This window comes from Ranitomeya variabilis, chromosome 4 (genome assembly GCF_051348905.1).
Source record: "Ranitomeya variabilis isolate aRanVar5 chromosome 4, aRanVar5.hap1, whole genome shotgun sequence".
Taxonomy (NCBI): Eukaryota; Metazoa; Chordata; class Amphibia; order Anura; family Dendrobatidae; genus Ranitomeya; species Ranitomeya variabilis.
This window is the reverse complement of record NC_135235.1, coordinates 61,968,618-61,988,000: the sequence shown is the minus strand read 5'-3', so window position 1 is coordinate 61,988,000 and position 19,383 is coordinate 61,968,618. Positions and strand designations below refer to the sequence as shown.

The following is a 19,383-nucleotide window of genomic DNA, read 5'->3' as shown; positions in this document are numbered from 1 at the left end:
AATGTTTTATAATTTACTTCACAGAAAATGTGATTCTATTTTATTATTTAACTTTCTACCTGCTGTCCCCTCAAAATATATTTGAACAAGGACCTACAGTTACTTGTGGCTCGAATATCTTAGCTATCCCTTTGTATTTTGTCAAAAACGCTTATTTCTGTCTGTAAACTAAGCAGTTTATAAAATCTGGTCTGTTATTCAGCAGAAAACCTCTTACCACAAGACATGATAGATGTGTCATCAGGAAGTTTGACTGTATTAACAGTTATTTATATCATTAGGAGGCACATATAGCGCTTCCACCAAAAATCTGAGACAACGCTTGATTTCCCTCTTCCGATGGCTGAAGAGGTAACCTATGCTGACCTTAGGTTTTATGATTCCAGCTGTGTGTCTATTAGTCGAACATTAGAGAAGAACACAGAAGGTAGGTGCCCCAAATCATATAATTATAAGCCTCATGAATATGTACTATACGTATAACATATCCATTTATTCATTTATTGCACCTCCACTCCATAGTACTGAGCTGTAAGGTATTATTACCAGAATGGTAATTGTGTTGTCACACCAGACTACTTGAAGAAAACACACTTAGGTCACACATTTTACTTAAACATTTTTGTGACCTGTTGTATCTTGTCTGACTAAAACTAGATGTCATGTAGAGATAAGAGGATCGGGCAAAATTTTAATTTCACCTGTTCACACTGATTTTCCTTGAAAATTTGATTACTGGTAAATTTAATATCCTTTATTATGCTTTGGGGTCTCACTGATCCCAGAGCATAATAAATGTAAAATCAAAAAAAGGCGGCATTCACCTCTCTGATCCCTCTTCTCCTTACTACCATCCTTCCAGTCCTTGCGGCATCTTCAGGTCACCTCCACTCTCGCTAAATTCCATGGATCTCTCATATAGAGTCAGGACACCGTGAAGTCATGACTATTGTTGAGCGATACCTTCCGATATCGGAAAGTATCGGTATCGGAAAGTATCGGCCGATACCGTCAAAGTATCGGATCTAATCCGATACCGATACCCGATCCCAATGCAAGTCAATGGGACGAAAATATCGGAATTAAAATAAACCCTTTCTTTCCTTGTAGGTTAATTCTACATGAAGGAAAACAACTAAGAATAATGTAGGATGTATTGGGGGAGGTGGCAGAGACATTAAAGGCACAGAGGTTTAGCCCAATGTAATAGAATAGCAGGATTTTGTTTTTTTTATGACGTTCGGCGGTAGAAAGATTTTGACTATGTTAATTTTTATTTTATTTTGTCAGATATTGATGTTTCACTACTTCCACGCCCTTCACCTTCTTTTTTACTTCTCCCACACTTTCTTCTTCATTATCCTCATCATCAGCTTCTTTGACATCAACTTCTTCACCTTATTCATCTTCTTCTTCATCTTCTACCTATTATTTTTTGGGTTACATTGTTCATATTCTTTTTATTTTACTATTATCTTCATCATATTCTAATTCTTCATCATATTCTTATTTGTGACAGGCTTTCCCGTAGTTGTTATCTATAAAAGTTTGAAGATTACACCTTCCGTTCTGCCTGTCACAAAAGAGTTACATTTGTCCACGTTCAGTTTGGCCTGCAGCATCAGGCTTTATCCAGGGGCACCACGAGGAGGAACGGACTCACCCCCATACACTGCTTAGTCTTCTTCTGCTTATAATTTAGATAATATTTTTTGCTCTGATATTTAGTGTTATGCTTAATGTTCTTCTGCTCTTTGTTCTGCAGCCTCTTGTTCTTCTGCTTCTCGGTCTTCCAGGTCGTCGTCGTCTCCAGGGTCGTCGTCTCCGGGGTCGTCGTCATCGGGGTGGTCTTCAGGGTCATCGTCTCCAGGGTCGTCGTCATCACGGTGGTTGTTGTCTCTGGTGTCGTCGTCATCTTAGGGGTGGTCTTCCGGGTCATCGTGTTTAGTCTCTTGAACTTGGAAATGTAGCAGAAGGTACAAGAAGGCTGAGAAAATGCCGAGAACCAGCTGATGGAACTGGAACTCGGATGGCTACCCGAAGGTCCAAGAGCCAATGGAACTACCGAGGACCAGCTGACGTTACTGGAACCCGGTTACTAAGCAGGAGGTACCCGTGCCTGAAAGCACTACCAAGGACCACCTGACGTTGGTGGAACTCGGATACCCAGAGGGAGGCACCTAAGCCAAAGGCTCTGCCCGGAACCAGCTGACGGTACTGGAACCAGGATGGGGAGCAGAAGGTACAAGAGCAAAAGACACTGCCGAGAACCAGCTGACGGTGCTGGAACCCGGATGGGTAGCCGAAGGTCCAAGAGCCAATGGAACTACCGAGGACCAGCTGACGTTACTGGAACCCGGTTACTAAGCAGGAGGTACCCATGCCTGAAAGCACTACCAAGGACCACCTGACGTTGGTGGAACTCGGATACCCAGAGGGAGGCACCTAAGCCAAAGGCTCTGCCCAGAACCAGCTGACGGTACTGGAACCAGGATGGGGAGCAGAAGGTACAAGAGCAAGTGTCTGCGTGGCTTTTGCAGGACACGATGCCGGCTGCACAGCAGGGGAACAGCTGGCGGTGCTGAACCCCACTGACACATTGGCTGGTGTTTTTCTCTTTGCAGCTAGCAGTACCGGGCCCCAACTGGTGGTGTTAGAGCCCGGGGTCAGCAGGAGGAGGAGATGGAGCAGAGTGTAGGCCGAAGCCTGCACTGGCGGCAGCTTTGGGTCTGTTGTGCCTGCGTGGCAGTTGCAGGACACGTTGCCGGCTGCACAGCAGGGGAACAGCTGGCGGTGCTGAACTCCACTGACACATTGGCTGGTGTTTGGCTCTGTGCAGCTAGCAGTACCGGGCCCCAACTGGCGGTGTTAGAGCCCGGGGTCAGCAGGAGGAGCAGGAGGAGGAGCAAGGGGGAGGGGAGTGTAGGCCGAAGCCTGCACTGGCGGCAGCTTTGGGTCTGTTGTGCCTGCGTGGCGGTCGCAGGACACGTTGCCGGCTGCACAGCAGGGGAACAGCTGGCGGTGCTGAACCCCACTGACACATTGGCTGGTGTTTGGCTCTGTGCAGCTAGCAGTACCGGGCCCCAACTGGCGGTGTTGGAGCCCGGGCTCTGCAGGGGGAGCAGAGTGTAGGCCGAAGCCTACTTGAACCGATTTCAAAGGTAACCTTTAACCCCCCCTCAGGGGTTACAAACTAGAAGAGCCACAGCTTATGCAGCAGTAGTGCCGCACAAGTCAAAGGTTGCTCTTTTAATTTTGCTCCTTGCACACGCCGAATGAAACACGTATAACATTTAGCCCTTTATACAGTCAAACTGTGTTGGAGGCGCGAGTTCCCTTTGTAATGAGACGCAGCACAGATGTCAAGAATCCCACCTTGGTGCTGGGTGCAGCCTCCTGAGCGTTGTTATTTGCTGTACAGGAGTCTGCGCTGTCGTGTTATCCCCCGGCCTAGCGCTCTTAGCGCTGCCCATCTTCTGACCTCATTTAATGTCGGCCGGTGCGGTTCGCGATGACCATGAATCCCAGCCCCGCAGTGTCTTAACATTGTTAAAACACTGCGGGGCTGGGATTCATGGCCTGGCGCAGCACATATGTTCGCCTCTCGCACTCGGGTCCTTACACCCGCTTCAGACTGTGCGGCGTCAGCTGATCCCTTATCGCATGCCGCGGCCATGAAGCCGCACAGTCTGAAGAAGGCGGAAGGAGATGAGTGACAACAGGCGAAGATATGCACCGCTCATGCCCATCAATCACACCCTCGCAGTCCCAAGAAATAAGACACCGAGGGGCGTTGTGTGGGTCAGGGCGGCCGCAGAGGCGCAGGCAGCCAAACAATGATGCCAGAAGACGGGCAGCGCTACCAAGGGGGTTGCAGCGTGTCATTACAAAGGAAAGTCACACCACCGGGACGGTTAAACGGTCACACAGAGGACACATTTTAGACGTGTTTTCAGTTCCACATGTGCGAGGAGAATACGTTTATGAGCCACCTTGCACACATGCAGCATTACCGCTGTACAAGGTGGCCTTAAAAACGTACAAACGCCTGGGGGAGGGGGGACAGGTTCCCTTCAATTTCAGTTCTTGTGTCTGCGTGGCTTTTGCAGGACACGATGCCGGCTGCACAGCAGGGGAACAGCTGGCGGTGCTGAACCCCACTGACACATTGGCTGGTGTTTGGCTCTGTGCAGCTAGCAGTACCGGGCCCCAACTGGCGGTGTTAGAGCCCGGGGTCAGCAGGAGGAGGAGCAGGAGGAGGAGCAAGGGGGAGGGGAGTGTAGGCCGAAGCCTGCACTGGCGGCAGCTTTGGGTCTGTTGTGCCTGCGTGGCGGTCGCAGGACACATTGCCGGCTGCACAGCAGGGGAACAGCTGGCGGTGCTGGACCCCACTGACACTTTGGCTGGTGTTTTTCTCTGTGCAGCTAGCAGTACCGGGCCCCAACTGGCGGTGTTGGAGCCAGGGCTCTGCAGGGGGAGCAGAGTGTAGGCCGAAGCCTAATTGAACCAATTTTAAAGTAAACCTTTAACCCCCACTCAGGTGTTACAAAGTAGAAAAGCCACAGCTTATGCAGCAGTAATGCCGCACAAGTCAAAGGTTGCTCTTTTAATTTTGCTCCTTGCACACGCTGAAAGGAACACGTATAACATTTAGGCCCTTACACAGTCAAACTGATTTTGAGGCGTGAGTTCCCTTCGTAAAGAGACGCAGTACAGCTGGCAAAAATGCCACCTTGGTGCTTGGCGCGGCCTCCTGAGCATCGTTATTTGTTGCACAGGAGTCTGCGCTGTCGTGTTATCCCTTGGCCTTGCGCTGTTAGCGCTGCCCATCCTCTGACATCATGTAATGTCGGCCGGTGCGGTTTGCGATGACCATGAATCCCAGCCCCGCAGTGTCTTAACATTGTTAAAACACTGCGGGGCTGGGATTCATGGCCTGGCGCAGCACATATGTTCGCCCCTCGCACTCGGGTCCTTACACCCGCTTCAGACTATGCGGCGTCAGCTGATCCCTTATCGCATGCCACGGCCATGAAGCCGCACAGTCCGAAGAAGGCGGAAGGAGATGAGGGACAGGCGAAGAAATGCACCGTTCATGCCCATCAATCACACCCTCGCAGTCCAAATAAATAAGACACCAAGGGGCGTTGTGTGGGGCAAGGCGGCCGCAGAGGCGCAGGCAGCCAAACAATGATGCCAGAAGACGGGCAGCGCTACCAAGGAGCTTGTTGCGTGTCAATACAAAGGAAAATCACACCTGAGGGACGTTTTAATGGTCGCAGAGGACTCATTTTAGACGTGTTCAGTTCCCCATGGGCAAGGAGAATAAGTTTCTGAGCCACCTTGCACACATGCAGCATTACTGTCGTACAAGGTGGCTGTAAAACGTAGAAACACCTGGGGGAGGGGGGACAGGTTTCCTTCAATTTCAGTTATTGTGTCTGCGTGGCTTTTGCAGGACACGATGCCGGCTACACAGCAGGGGAACAGCTGGCGGTGCTGAACCCCACTGACACATTGGCTGGTGTTTTTCTCTGTGCAGCTAGCAGTACCGGGCCCCAACTGGCGGTGTTGGAGCCCAGGGTCAGCAGGAGGAGGAGAGGGAGCAGAGTGTAGGCCGAAGCCTGCACTGGAGCAAGTTGAAAGGGAAACTTTAAACCCCCCCCCCCAGGCGTTTGTAGCTGAAAGAGCCATCGTGTACAGCACTAATGCTGGAAAAGGTAAACTTAGCTCTTTTAATTATGGTCCTTGCACATGCTGAACCTAACACTTATGAAAAGTGTCCCCTCCTACCATGATACAGTCCGGTAGGTGGAACTTTCCTTTGTGATGTGACGCAGCACAGCCGTCATTCTTACCCCCTTGGCGCCGTGCGCCGCTTCCTCAGCGTTGTTTGAATCAGTCCCGGAGCCTGCGCTGTTAGGTTAGCCCTTGGCCATGCACACATTTTGCGCTGCCCGTCTTCTGACATCATTTGGTGTCAGGCTGGCTGCGCCTGTGCGGCCGCGCTGGCCGAGATCCTGCCTCGTACTGTCTTCTGATTTCATCCCACTGGGGGCCTGAGATCCGTGGCCATGCGCAGTGCATATCCTCGCCTCTCACTCCCCTCCCTACGGCTTCTTAAGACTGTGCGGTGTCACGGCCGTGGCATGCTATTAGGGACCAGCTGACACCGAACAGTCTGAAGAAGCCGTAGGGAGATGAGTGAGAGGTGGAGGTTCAGATAAGCACTGCGCATGGCCACGGATCTCAGGCCCCCAGTGGGATGAAATCAGAAGACAGTACGAGGCGGGATCTCGGCCAGCGCGGCCGCACAGGCGCAGCCAGCCTGACACCAAATGATGTCAGAAGACGGGCAGTGCAAAATGTGTGCATGGCCAAGGGCTAACCTAACAGCGCAGGCTCCGGGACTGATTCAAACAACGCTGAGGAGGCGGTGCACGGCGCCAAGGGGGTAAGAATGACGGCTGTGCTGCGTCACATCACAAAGGAAAGTTCCACCTACCGGACTGTATCACGGTAGGAGGGGACACTTTTCATAAGTGTTAGGTTCAGCATGTGCAAGGAGCACCACGAAAAGAGGCACTTTTTCCCTTTGCATCATTACTGCTGCACAAGGTGGCTCCTTCAGTAACAAACGCCTGGGGGGGGGGGGACAGGTTCCCTTAAATTTAACTTGTTGTGCCTGCGTGGTGGTCGCAGTACACGTTGCCGTATACACAGCAGGGGAACAGCTGACGTTACTGAACCCCACTAACACATTGGCGAGGTGTTTGGCTCTGTGCGTACAGCACTTCTGGACGGCAACTGGCGGTGTTGGAGCCCAGGGACAATTGGAGGAGGAGGTGGAGGAGGTAGGAGGGATTGCCACACACACAGCAGGGGAACAGCTGACGTTACTGAACCCCAATAACAGAGGAGGGACTGTTGACTGTGCGTACAGCACTTCTGGATGGCAACTGGCGGTGTTGGAGCCCAGGGACAGGTGGAGGAGGAGGTGGAGGAGGTAGGAGGGATTGCCACACACACAGCAGGGGAACAGCTGACGTTACTGAACCCCAATAACAGAGGAGGGACTGTTGACTGTGCGTACAGCACTTCTGGACGGCAACTGGCGGTGTTGGAGCCCAGGGACAGGTGGAGGAGGAGGTGGAGGAGGTAGGAGGGATTGCCACACACACAGCAGGGGAACAGCTGACGTTACTGAACCCCAATAACAGAGGAGGGACTGTTGACTGTGCGTACAGCACTTCTGGACGGCAACTGGCGGTGTTGGAGCCCAGGGACAGGTGGAGGAGGAGGTAGGAGGGATTACCACACACACAGCAGGGGAACAGCTGACGTTACTGAACCCCAATAACAGAGGAGGGACTGTTGACTGTGCGTACAGCACTTCTGGATGGCAACTGGCGGTGTTGGAGCCCAGGGACAGGTGGAGGAGGAGGTGGAGGAGGTAGGAGGGATTGCCACACACACAGCAGGGGAACAGCTGACGTTACTGAACCCCAATAACAGAGGAGGGACTGTTGACTGTGCGTACAGCACTTCTGGATGGCAACTGGCGGTGTTGGAGCCCAGGGACAGGTGGAGGAGGAGGTGGAGGAGGTAGGAGGGATTGCCACACACACAGCAGGGGAACAGCTGACGTTACTGAACCCCAATAACAGAGGAGGGACTGTCGGGACTGTGCGGACAGCACTTCTGGACGGCAACTAGCGGTGTTGGAGCCCAGGGACAGGTGGAGGAGGAGGAGGTGGAGGAGGTAGGAGGGTTTGCCACACACACAGCAGGGGAACAGCTGACGTTACTGAACCCCAATAACAGAGGAGGGACTGTCGGGACTGTGCGGACAGCACTTCTGGATGGCAACTAGCGGTGTTGGAGCCCAGGGACAGGTGGAGGAGGAGGAGGTGGAGGAGGTAGGAGGGATTGCCACACACACAGCAGGGGAACAGCTGACGTTACTGAACCCCAATAACAGAGGAGGGACTGTCGGGACTGTGCGGACAGCACTTCTGGACGGCAACTAGCGGTGTTGGAGCCCAGGGACAGGTGGAGGAGGAGGAGGTGGAGGAGGTAGGAGGGATTGCCACACACACAGCAGGGGAACAGCTGACGTTACTGAACCCCAATAACAGAGGAGCGACTGTCGGGACTGTGCGGACAGCACTTCTGGACGGCAACTAGCGGTGTTGGAGCCCAGGGACAGGTGGAGGAGGAGGAGGTGGAGGAGGTAGGAGGGTTTGCCACACACACAGCAGGGGAACAGCTGACGTTACTGAACCCCAATAACAGAGGAGGGACTGTTGACTGTGCGTACAGCACTTCTGGATGGCAACTGGCGGTGTTGGAGCCCAGGGACAGGTGGAGGAGGAGGTGGAGGAGGTAGGAGGGATTGCCACACACACAGCAGGGGAACAGCTGACGTTACTGAACCCCAATAACAGAGGAGGGACTGTCGGGACTGTGCGGACAGCACTTCTGGACGGCAACTAGCGGTGTTGGAGCCCAGGGACAGGTGGAGGAGGAGGAGGTGGAGGAGGTAGGAGGGTTTGCCACACACACAGCAGGGGAACAGCTGACGTTACTGAACCCCAATAACAGAGGAGGGACTGTCGGGACTGTGCGGACAGCACTTCTGGACGGCAACTAGCGGTGTTGGAGCCCAGGGACAGGTGGAGGAGGAGGAGGTGGAGGAGGTAGGAGGGATTGCCACACACACAGCAGGGGAACAGCTGACGTTACTGAACCCCAATAACAGAGGAGGGACTGTCGGGACTGTGCGGACAGCACTTCTGGATGGCAACTAGCGGTGTTGGAGCCCAGGGACAGGTGGAGGAGGAGGAGGTGGAGGAGGTAGGAGGGATTGCCACACACACAGCAGGGGAACAGCTGACGTTACTGAACCCCAATAACAGAGGAGCGACTGTCGGGACTGTGCGGACAGCACTTCTGGACGGCAACTAGCGGTGTTGGAGCCCAGGGACAGGTGGAGGAGGAGGAGGTGGAGGAGGTAGGAGGGTTTGCCACACACACAGCAGGGGAACAGCTGACGTTACTGAACCCCAATAACAGAGGAGGGACTGTTGACTGTGCGTACAGCACTTTTGGACGGCAACTGGCGGTGTTGGAGCCCAGGGACAGGTGGAAAAGCAGAGGAACACAATGTAGGCCGAAGCCTGAGAAAGTCGAAAGGGAACCATTAACCCCCCCCAAGGCGTTTGTAGCTGAAAGAGCCAGCTTGTGCAGCACAAAAGATGCAAAAGGAAAAGGTGGCTCTTTTTATCATGCTCCTTGCAAACACAGAACTAAACACTTATAAAATGTGTCCCCTGAAACCGTGAAACCGTCCCGGAGGTGGGACTTTCCTTCGTAATATGACGCAGCACAGCCGTCATTCCTCCCCCCCGGGCGCCGCGCCCCGGCTCCTCAGCGTAGTTTGATTCCGTCCCAGAGCCTGCGCTGTTATGTTATCCCTTGGCCAGGCACACTTAGCGCTGCCCATCTTCTGACATCATTTGGTGTCAGGCTGGCTGCGCCTGTGCGGCCGCGCTGGCCGAGAGCCCGCCTCGCAGTGTCTTCTGATTTTATCCCACTGGGGGCCTGGGATCCATGGCCATGCGCAGTGCATATCCTCGCCTCTCACTCCCCTCCCTACGGCTTCTTAAGACTGTGCGGTGTCACGGCCGTGGCATGCTATTAGGGACCAGCTGACACCGAACAGTCTGAAGAAGCCGTAGGGAGATGAGTGAGAGGTGGAGGTTCAGATATGCACTGCGCATGTCCACGGATCCCAGGCCCCCAGTGGGATTAAATCAGAAGACACTGCGAGGCGGGCCCTCGGCCAGCGTGGCCGCACAGGCGCAGCCATCCTGACACCAAATGATGCCAGAAGACGGGCAGCGCTAAGTGTGCCTGGCCACGGGATAACATAACAGCGCAGGCTCCGGGACGGAATCAAACAACGCTGAGGAGCCGGGGCGCGGCGCCGGGGGGGGAGGAATGACGGCTGTGCTGCGTCATATTACGAAGGAAAGTCCCACCTCCGGGACGGTTTTACGGTATCAGTGGACACATTTTATAAGTGTTAAGTTCTGCGTGTGCAAGGAGCTAAACCAAAATAGCTACCTTTTCCTTGTGCAGCATTACTGCTGCACAAGGAGGCTCTTTCAGTAACAAACGCCTTGGGGGGGGGACAGATTCCCTTACATTTCAGTTGTTGTGTCAGCGTGGCGGTCGCATGACACATTGCCGGCTACACAGCTGGGGATCAGCTGACGTTACTGAAACCCAATAACACTGGGTCGTATGTTTTGACTGTGCAGACGGCACTTCTGAGCCTCAACTGGCGGTGTTGGAGCCCAGGAATTTAAGTTCGGGTGGTAGAAAGATGAACACAACAGGAGACCTGGATAACGTATACAGTGACCTAATTATTTAATCAGGAGGAGGAGTGGCAAATTCCTGCGAGATCCAGGCCTTGTTCATTTTCAGGAAAGTAAGCCGGTCAACGTTATCGGAGGATAGTCGCATGCGACGGTCAGTTAGTACACCACCTGCAGCACTAAAGACACGTTCCGATAATACACTGGCCGCAGGGCAAGACAGCACCTCCAATGCATACTGGCTTAGCTCTGGCCATGTATCCAGCTTTGAGACCCAAAACTTGAAAGGGGAAGAGCCGTCTGGGAGTACAGCAAGAGGGCAAGACATGTAGTCTGTCACCATCTGACGGAACCGTTGCCTCCTGCTGACTGGAGCCGTCTGTGATGGTGTAGACTTTTGTGGCAGGCACAGAAAACTGTGCCACAGTTGGGCCATACTGGTCTTGCCTTGGGCAGAGGCACTGCTTCTGCTCCCTCTTTGTGCAGAGCCTCCACCACTGCCTGGACGCACTGAGCTGCTTTGGAATGCACTAGCAGCACTTCTCTCAGTTGGAATGGAGAAGATGATGGAATTGACCAGTGTGTCTTGGTACTCCCGCATTTTTCGCTCCCGGTTCAACGGTGTGATGAGGTTTTCTACGTTGTCCCGGTAGCGAGGATCGAGGAGGGTGAACACCCAATAATCAGACATGTTGAGAATGTGGGCGATGCGGCGGTCGTTTCTCAGGCACTGCAGCATGTAATCCACCATGTGCTGCAGACTGCCAACTGCCCAAGAAACGCTGTCCCCTGCTGGAGGCGTGATATCTGCCCGCTCGTCATCACCCCACCCTCGCTGTACACACTGAGTACTGGACAATTCGGTAACTCCCTCCTCTGGACGGATGTCTTCCTCCTCCATTGACTCCTCCTCATCCTCCTCACAAACTGTCCCCTGCCTACGCGTTTGTGAGGAACCACGTGGCGCTGACTGTCCAGAAGATGATGGAAATGGTGAATCCTCATCCTCCACCTCTTCCACAACATCATCCCTTAGCGCTTGCAGTGATTTTTCAAGCAGGCAGATAAGGGGGACAGTCATGCTGACTAGTGCATCATCTGCACTCGCCATCCGCGTGGAATAATCAAAGGGACGCAAAACCTGGCAGACGTCATTCATAGTGGCCCACTCTGTGGTTGTGAAGTCTGTACGGCGCTGAGTGCGACTTCTTTGCGCCTGAAGCAGCTGGTACTCCATTACAGCTTGCTGCTGCTCACACAACCGCTCCAACATATGTAACGTGGAATTCCACCTGGTAGGTAGGTCACATATGATGCGATGTTCCGGCAGGCGGTGTCGGCGCTGCAGAGCCGCAATGCGCGCTTTTGCCGTGCTGGAACGCCGCAAGTGAGCACACTCTAGGCGGACCTTGTGCAGCAGCGCATCAAGATCCGGATAGTCCCTCAAAAAGCTCTGCACGACCAAATTGAGCACATGTGCCAGACATGGGATGTGAGTGAGGTTGCCGAGGCCCAGAGCTGCCACCAGATTTCGGCCATTATCACACACTACCATGCCTGGCTGGAGATTCGCTGGCACAAACCACACATTGCTCTCCTGCTTGATGGCATTCCAGAGCTCCTGCGCTGTGTGGCTACGATTCCCCCAAAAAATTAATTTCAACACGGCCTGTTGACGTTTGGCCACGGCTGTGCTCATGTCGGTCGTAACAGGTACACGTTCATCACGGGTCCATGTGGAGGTGGACTGTGACGGCTCCTGCAGCGATGATTCTGAGGAACTGGTGTAAGAGGAGGAGTCAATGCGTACAGAATGGATTCCTGCAATCCTTGGAGTGGGCAGGACACGTCCTGTGCCACTCGCACGGTCTGTACCCGGCTCAACAACATTAACCCAATGGGCAGTGAGGGAAAGGTATCGCCCCTGTCCATGTTGACTGGTCCACGCATCGGTGGTGAGGTGGACCTTGCTACTGACGGCGTTCAGTAGCGCGTGTTTTATGTGTCCCTCCACATGCTTGTGCAGGGCAGGGACGGCTTGCCTGCTGAAGTAAAAGCGGCTGGGCACATTGTACTGTGGGACTGCCAATGACATCAAGTCACGGAAGCTGTCAGTCTCCACCAGCCTGAATGACAGCATTTCCAGTGACAGAAGTTTGGCAATGCCTGCAGTCAGAGCCTGTGCTCGTGGGTGGTTTGACGAGAAAGGCCGCCTTTTCTCCCATGCCTGTACTACCGATGGCTGTAGACTGGGCTGGGAGTGTGTGGATGACTGGGAAAGTGGTGCTGCGGGTGGAATTACAGCGGGTCTCTGGACAACAGGGCCAGAGGTTCTTCCACGGCGATCCTGGGAGGAAGCCGAACCAGCTGCGTGTGAGCTGGAGGAAGAGGCAACACGAGCTGAAGAGGTGGTAGCTGCCGCTGTTGGTTGGCCTAGCTCTTCAGTGTGTTTTTCTAACAACGCCGCATGCCTGGTCCGCACATGTTTCCACATGTTGGAGGTATTGAGGCTGCTGACATTTCGACCTCTTTTGACTTTTTGATGACACACCTTGCATCTGACATAGCAAATGTCATCTGCAACTGTGTCAAAAAAGGACCAGGCACTGCAAGTCTTGGGAGCGCCCTTTTTGGCTTTTGGAAGAGACATGCTCCTAACGGGTGCCAAAGCGGAGGCTGCAGGATCCGCAGTCTTCCCCCTCCCTCTCCCTCTTTGGGCCGTACGGGGAATCTCTTCCTCAGAGCTGCTCCCACCACCTTCCTGTCCCTCACGCCAAGATGGGTCAAGGACCTCATCATCTACACTACCCTCTGCCCCCAACTGCTCCTCCTGGGTAGTCTCAGCAGCAGAGCACGCACCAGTAAGTGGCACCTGAGTGTCATCATCAGCTGATGCGGCCTGCGATGTGGTGACCGGAGCCACTGGCCCACCCGCCTCTTCAGAGGAAGAGAGAAAAAGCTGTTGGGCATCACTGCACCCTGCCTCTTCTTCCATTTCTCCAATGCTGCTTGGCTGGCCCCCTGTTTCCAAGCCAAGAGATGATTCAGAGAACAGAAGTAGAGACGGCTCCTGTCCTGGGCTCTCTGTCTGCCTGGGCAATTTGGCAGGTGGTGAAGAGACAGATGGCTGCTCTCCAGTGCTCTGTGTCTGAGAGGATGTGGCACTAATTGAAGTTGATGCATTAGCTGCCATCCATCCGACAACGGCTTCAATTTGGTCTTCACGCAGCAGCGGTGTACGGCGCTCTGACACAAAGCTGCGCATGAACGACTGTTGCCTGGTGAAAGTGGGTGCTGATGAGTCACCGGTGCCCGCAGCAGGCACAGAATCCCCACGTCCCCTCCCTGCTCCGCGCCCACGCCCACGTGCCTTACTCACTGCCTTCTTCATCTTGGTTGACTGATAAAGATAAGCAGAAAAGTACTAACGGCTTTGTGTGCTTATTCCTGAGCAACTCCTCCTAACAGGTATAAGAAACACTAATTTTCTAAAGTGTGGACTAGACTTTAATATGAGCTAATGTGGCCTACACAAATGTAAAGTGGTGTAACTGGTGTGTTTGGTGAACTTTATTATTTATTTATTTTTTGGGGGCTGAACTGACAACGGATAGAGCTGCAGTCACACGGAGACCGTGCAGACAGCCGTAAACGGCGCTGCAAGGCCCAAAAACCCTCCTCTACGTTATCCTATGTAGTGTTTTTTCCACAAATTAGCTGGAGACGGGTGGAAAGACACTAATAGGATTTTTTTGAATAAATTAGCAGCAGACTACACTACTTAAAACAAAATGAAAATTGATTTGGCGGTATGACGCAGTGAACAACCCTGAGCTGGAGACAACCAGGCTATGGCTGCTCACAGACTACAGGGCGAGCTGCAGTCACACGGAGACCGTGCAGACAGCCGTAAACGGCGCTGCAAGGCCCAAAAACCCTCCTCTACGTTATCCTATGTAGTGTTTTTCCACAAATTAGCTGGAGACGGGTGGAAAGACACTAATAGGATTTTTTTGAATAAATTAGCAGCAGACTACACTACTTAAAACAAAATGAAAATTGATTTGGCGGTATGACGCAGTGAACAACCCTGAGCTGGAGACAACCAGGCTATGGCTGCTCACAGACTACAGGGCGAGCTGCAGTCACACGGAGACCGTGCAGACAGCCGTAAACGGCGCTGCAAGGCCCAAAAACCCTCCTCTACGTTATCCTATGTAGTGTTTTTCCACAAATTAGCTGGAGACGGGTGGAAAGACACTAATAGGAATTTTTTGAAAAAATGTGCAGCAGACTACACTACTTGAAAAAAAAAAAAAAAAAGAACAGTATGAGGCAATGAACCACCCTCCCTGAACTGAATACAACCAGCTATGGATGGCCTATGTGGCTGCACTCAGACTAGAGAGTGGGCTGCACTCACACACACACACACACACAGACCTTGCAGATCGCTGTGAAAACAGCGCTACAAGGCAAAAGCAAGGTGAATAGTAGGTGAACACAGCGGTTGCTAAATTAGCCTTTGGAAAGCACAAAGAAGCAAATCGCTATCTCTAAACTGTCCCTCAGTCAGCAAACAGCGTCCTGTCACTAACTGAATTCACAGCAGAGTGATCGCAAAATGGCGCCAGCGACTTTTAAACTGCATCATGACATCATTTCAGCAGCCAATCACAGCCTTGCCAGTAGTTTCATGCCCTCCATGCTAAACAGGATGTGCCCACACTTGGAATCATTCTCATTGGCTGAATTTCTGCTTTTTGAATCTTGGAACTTCCGATTCCGGTATCCGATACGCGGCAAGTATCGGAATCCCGGTATCGGAATTCCGATACCGCAAGTATCGGCCGATACCCGATACTTGCGGTATCGGAATGCTCAACACTAGTCATGACACTGAGACCTTTCATGCAATTACGAAAAATCCTCCTGGGCTTTCCTTCAAACTGGAGGTCCTGGTACAGCATGAGAGCACAGTTAAGAAAAATGACAGCCAAAGGCTACCGTTTTGCTGAATCCGAATGAGGGCGAATGAAAAAAAGCACATTTTGGCAAATTAAATTCCGCTCAAATTTATTCGCTCATCTCTCTATGTTACCTATCTCAAACCCTTTTGGTTTACCAAAAAATCAATTCACTAAAACTATTGTGATGGCGCCTTGTTTTCTGATGTCACAAATGACTAACAGACTGAAAAGTATATTACCTTGACGCAAAATATTTTTGCAGATTATTCTGGAGACTGTCTAACATGTCTAATGAGCTTTCTCATATTTATCATTTTAGACATTTGGAACAATTGGCAAATTGGCACCTTTATTACTGCCATTCTTTTTTTGGTTATATTATGAGTAGTTTTAAGTTTTTATTATATAAAAAGGGATCTCAATGATACAACTTTCATCCTCTTGTACCCCAAAAAACATGTCACCGTATAACCTATGTGGTAAAGGGGCCTTTATGTATCCTGAAGCACCAGGGTCTTGGTCCTGCACCCAGAAAACTGCCCATTCTCCTAACCCTTCTGCACTAATAAAAATAATATATTTTACACCCGCCTTGATGAAACTGTCAAAAGGGTGAAAATCGATAGGGAAATCTCGGCCATTTTACATGGAATTGCTGTACAAGCCTGTTCATAACTTATTAGAATTCAGTTCCTTTTTTTGGCTTCCTTGCAGGTACTTCCTCTGAACGTAATCACAATCCCTGCAGAAGTCAGAAGATAACGTATATTATCATAGGGATACTAATTGTTATTCTTCTCCTTGCTTTGTTAACAATGGCTATTTTATGTAAGTATTGGTAGTGCCTGCCAAAACTAAACAAAGTTTCATAAAGGATTAAAGGGAGTCTGTCATGCAAAATAATGCTTTTAACATGCAGATATGAGGTTAATCTACAGGTAAATTGTGTTCTGAACCTGCCCAGTGTTCGACTTCCATAATAGTGGTTCTGCCAGCATGGTTCCAATCTCCGCTCTCTGTATTGTATAACTGCACCCCCAGCACTGGCTGACAGCAGAAGTCTTGCCATTTTAGAAAGGGTTTCATAATTTTATTTGAATAGATTGTTAAAAGTTAATTATAGTTTATAGTGTTTCCATAAAATGTTTGTAAAAAAAAGACATACTAAGAAAATGGGAGCTGCTAGCAACAGCAGAAGCATCAACCCCAGGTCGTAATGCGGTTGCAGAGGTTGTGACCAAACCCATAGAGCCAAGAGGACAGAACATGCAAGTGCCATTTTAAATTGAATGTGATTCAGCTGAAGTTTATTTGGCACAAAGAGTCACTGACTCCCTGCATTGTAATAGCTATACAGGCTGCCAGCCAATCAAAGGCCAACAGTCAACATTAATTTGCCCATCGCAGGCAGCATATGATGTCATCTGCCCACCTTACCCAGATATGGAGGAGGAAGAGGTCATTGCTCTCCATGGGAGCAAGGATAGGTGAGAGGAACTGTTAATTTTTATGTCGCCAAACCATGGGACATTATTAAAAGATTGGGACCAAGGCTGGGGACATTATTACAGTATTGGTTACATTATTACAGGAAGGACTAGGACAAAGGTCCTTACAGGATGAGAATCAGAATAAGAGCCACTGTAAAAGGATAGAGGCCAGGCTGAAGGACATTATTACAGGATAGGGGATATTTTTACAGGAAAGAAGCTAGGATGTAGAACATTATTACAGGGATCGAATATTGGGCCAACATTCCAGTGGGGTCCCAGATACACATTTTATATTGGAGCTCATAGAACTCTTATTACACCACTGACCACCACCATATCTAGCACCAGATGTTCAGGAAATAGTACATGCCTCTGACAAGCGTATTAGTGGGAAGAAAGCAGAGGACATTATGTAATATATGACACATCGCTCATGTCAATCACATGATTTTATTTCTGATAGTTTTAGTTAGTTTGCTGCAAAGAATGGTCTGTCTGATCAGAGATGACTATAACAGATCATTTTTGGACAGCCATTTAATTTTGAAAAAACATGAAAAGTTTGTCATTTTGTTCTGTTATTAAATGGGCTGTTGGCTACTTCTGGTTACCATTTCTAAAGCAAGGGCACTTTGACATTACTAAGGCTGTGTTTGTGTTAAAAAGAATGAAAAGTGTTGAATACACATATTTTCAGGGTAATTGGAGACCTTGCTTTATGGAGATTCATGGTGGATTGAGTAGCTGAAAATCAAATTTTGGGGAGAAATTTGATGAACCCGGTGAATTCGAGTTTCAAAAGTTTAGATTATCTGTAATCACTAAATAATTGCAGATTTGACATCTAAGGTAAACTAAAATTCTTAACCTCATAGTTGTCAGTTACCCACCCATTATTTAATGTACCAGTCCTGCATTTTTCATTCCTTTTTTAGGAATCTTGTATGTGAGTATAATTAATGTAGACAATACTTATTTGTAGCCATATTCACCCATTTTCAGCCCCACTCTGGATTTGTGACTGCCATTGTTGTCTTGCCAAATCACACAGTGGTTGTTGTATGAAGCGGAGTTCACGTTTTAAAATCTTCTTAATGGATGTCTTTGGGAATCCAGAATGAACACACAGTGATCTGGCTTACAAAAGCTGTTATGTGGTGGCTAAAAGCAGATGAGGAGAATGCTCTGTCGAATAAAAAAGTCTAGAGTGGCACTTTAAAAAAAAATACTGTACGCGCACCTTGTATTACTATAATTTAGTATTTGAAATAATTAGCTTATTTTTTATACATTTTACTGTGGTTTGTAAAAAAATTTTCTTTTCCAAAGTATTGAAGACATCTGAAAAGCAAAAGTATTTCCAAAGTAGAATCAAAAGCATCTCACAAACGCTGGCGATTGTGAAAAATGAGCTGTGCATAAAAAATGAAGAGGAGCAAAAAGGTAAAAACCTTCAACAAACAACAAGTGTAAGTCTATATTCACATGTCCAGTAATAGTCCATTAGAATGGATCCATCAGAAATCTGTTAGGAGAAAAGTTGTGTTGACATAACATTTTATTATTATTATTATTATTATTATTATTATTATTATTTATTTGTGTAGCACCATCAATTCCATGGTGCTGTACATGAGAAAGGGTTGCATACAAAGTTATAGATATCATGTACAGTAAACAAATTTACAATAACAGACTGGTACAGAGGGGAGAGGACCCTGTCCTTGCGGATTTACATTCTATGGGATAATGGGGAAGAGATAGTGTTCAGCGATACCGTCCGATGCTTGAAAGTATCGGTATCGGAAAGTATCGGCCGATACCGGCAAAGTATCGGATCTAATCCGATACCGATACCCGATACCAATACAAGTCAATGGGACTCAAGTATCGGACGGTATCCCTGATGGTTCCCAGGGTCTGAAGGAGAGGAAACTCTCCTTCAGGCCCTGGGATCCATATTAATGTGTAAAATAAAGAATTAAAATAAAAAATATTGCTATACTCACCTCTCCGACGCAGCCTGGACCTCACCGAGGGAACCGGCAGCGTTCTTTGCTTAAAATGCGCGCGTTTACTTCCTTCCGTGACGTCACGGCTTGTGATTGGTCGCGTGCCGCCCATGTGGCCACGACGCGACCAATCACAGCAAGCCGTGACGTAATTTTCAGGTCCTCAATGCCTAATTCTAGGCATTCAGGATTTTAAAATTACGTTCCGGCTTGTGATTGGTCGCATCGTGGTCACATGGGCGACGCGACCAATCACAAGCCGTGACGTCACGGGAGACAGGAAACGCGCGCATTTTAAAATTACGTCACGGCTTGTGATTGGTTGCGTGCCGACCATGTGACCGCGACGCGACCAATCACAGCGGTCACATGGGCGGCACGCAACCAATCACAAGCCGTGACGTAATTTTAAAATGCGCGCGTTTCCTGCCTCCCGTGACGTCACGGCTTGTGATTGATCGCGTCGCCTATGTGACCGCGACGTGACCAATCACAAGCCGGAACGTAATTTTAAAATCCTGAA

General features: G+C 50.1%; 1 protein-coding gene across 1 annotated transcript in view; it reads left to right on the top strand.

Annotated features, from left to right (window-relative positions):
- The first annotated feature begins 339 nt into the window (after positions 1-339).
- The window catches only part of LOC143766484 (C-type lectin domain family 12 member A-like), a 43,784-nt gene continuing 24,740 nt past the window's right edge, over positions 340-19,383 (top strand). Inside the window, exons 1-3 of the mRNA XM_077254198.1 lie at positions 340-427; positions 16,070-16,183; positions 18,178-18,291. Of these exons, the coding sequence (XP_077110313.1) occupies positions 340-427; positions 16,070-16,183; positions 18,178-18,291 (316 nt within the window). The remainder of the gene's footprint in view (positions 428-16,069; positions 16,184-18,177; positions 18,292-19,383) is intronic.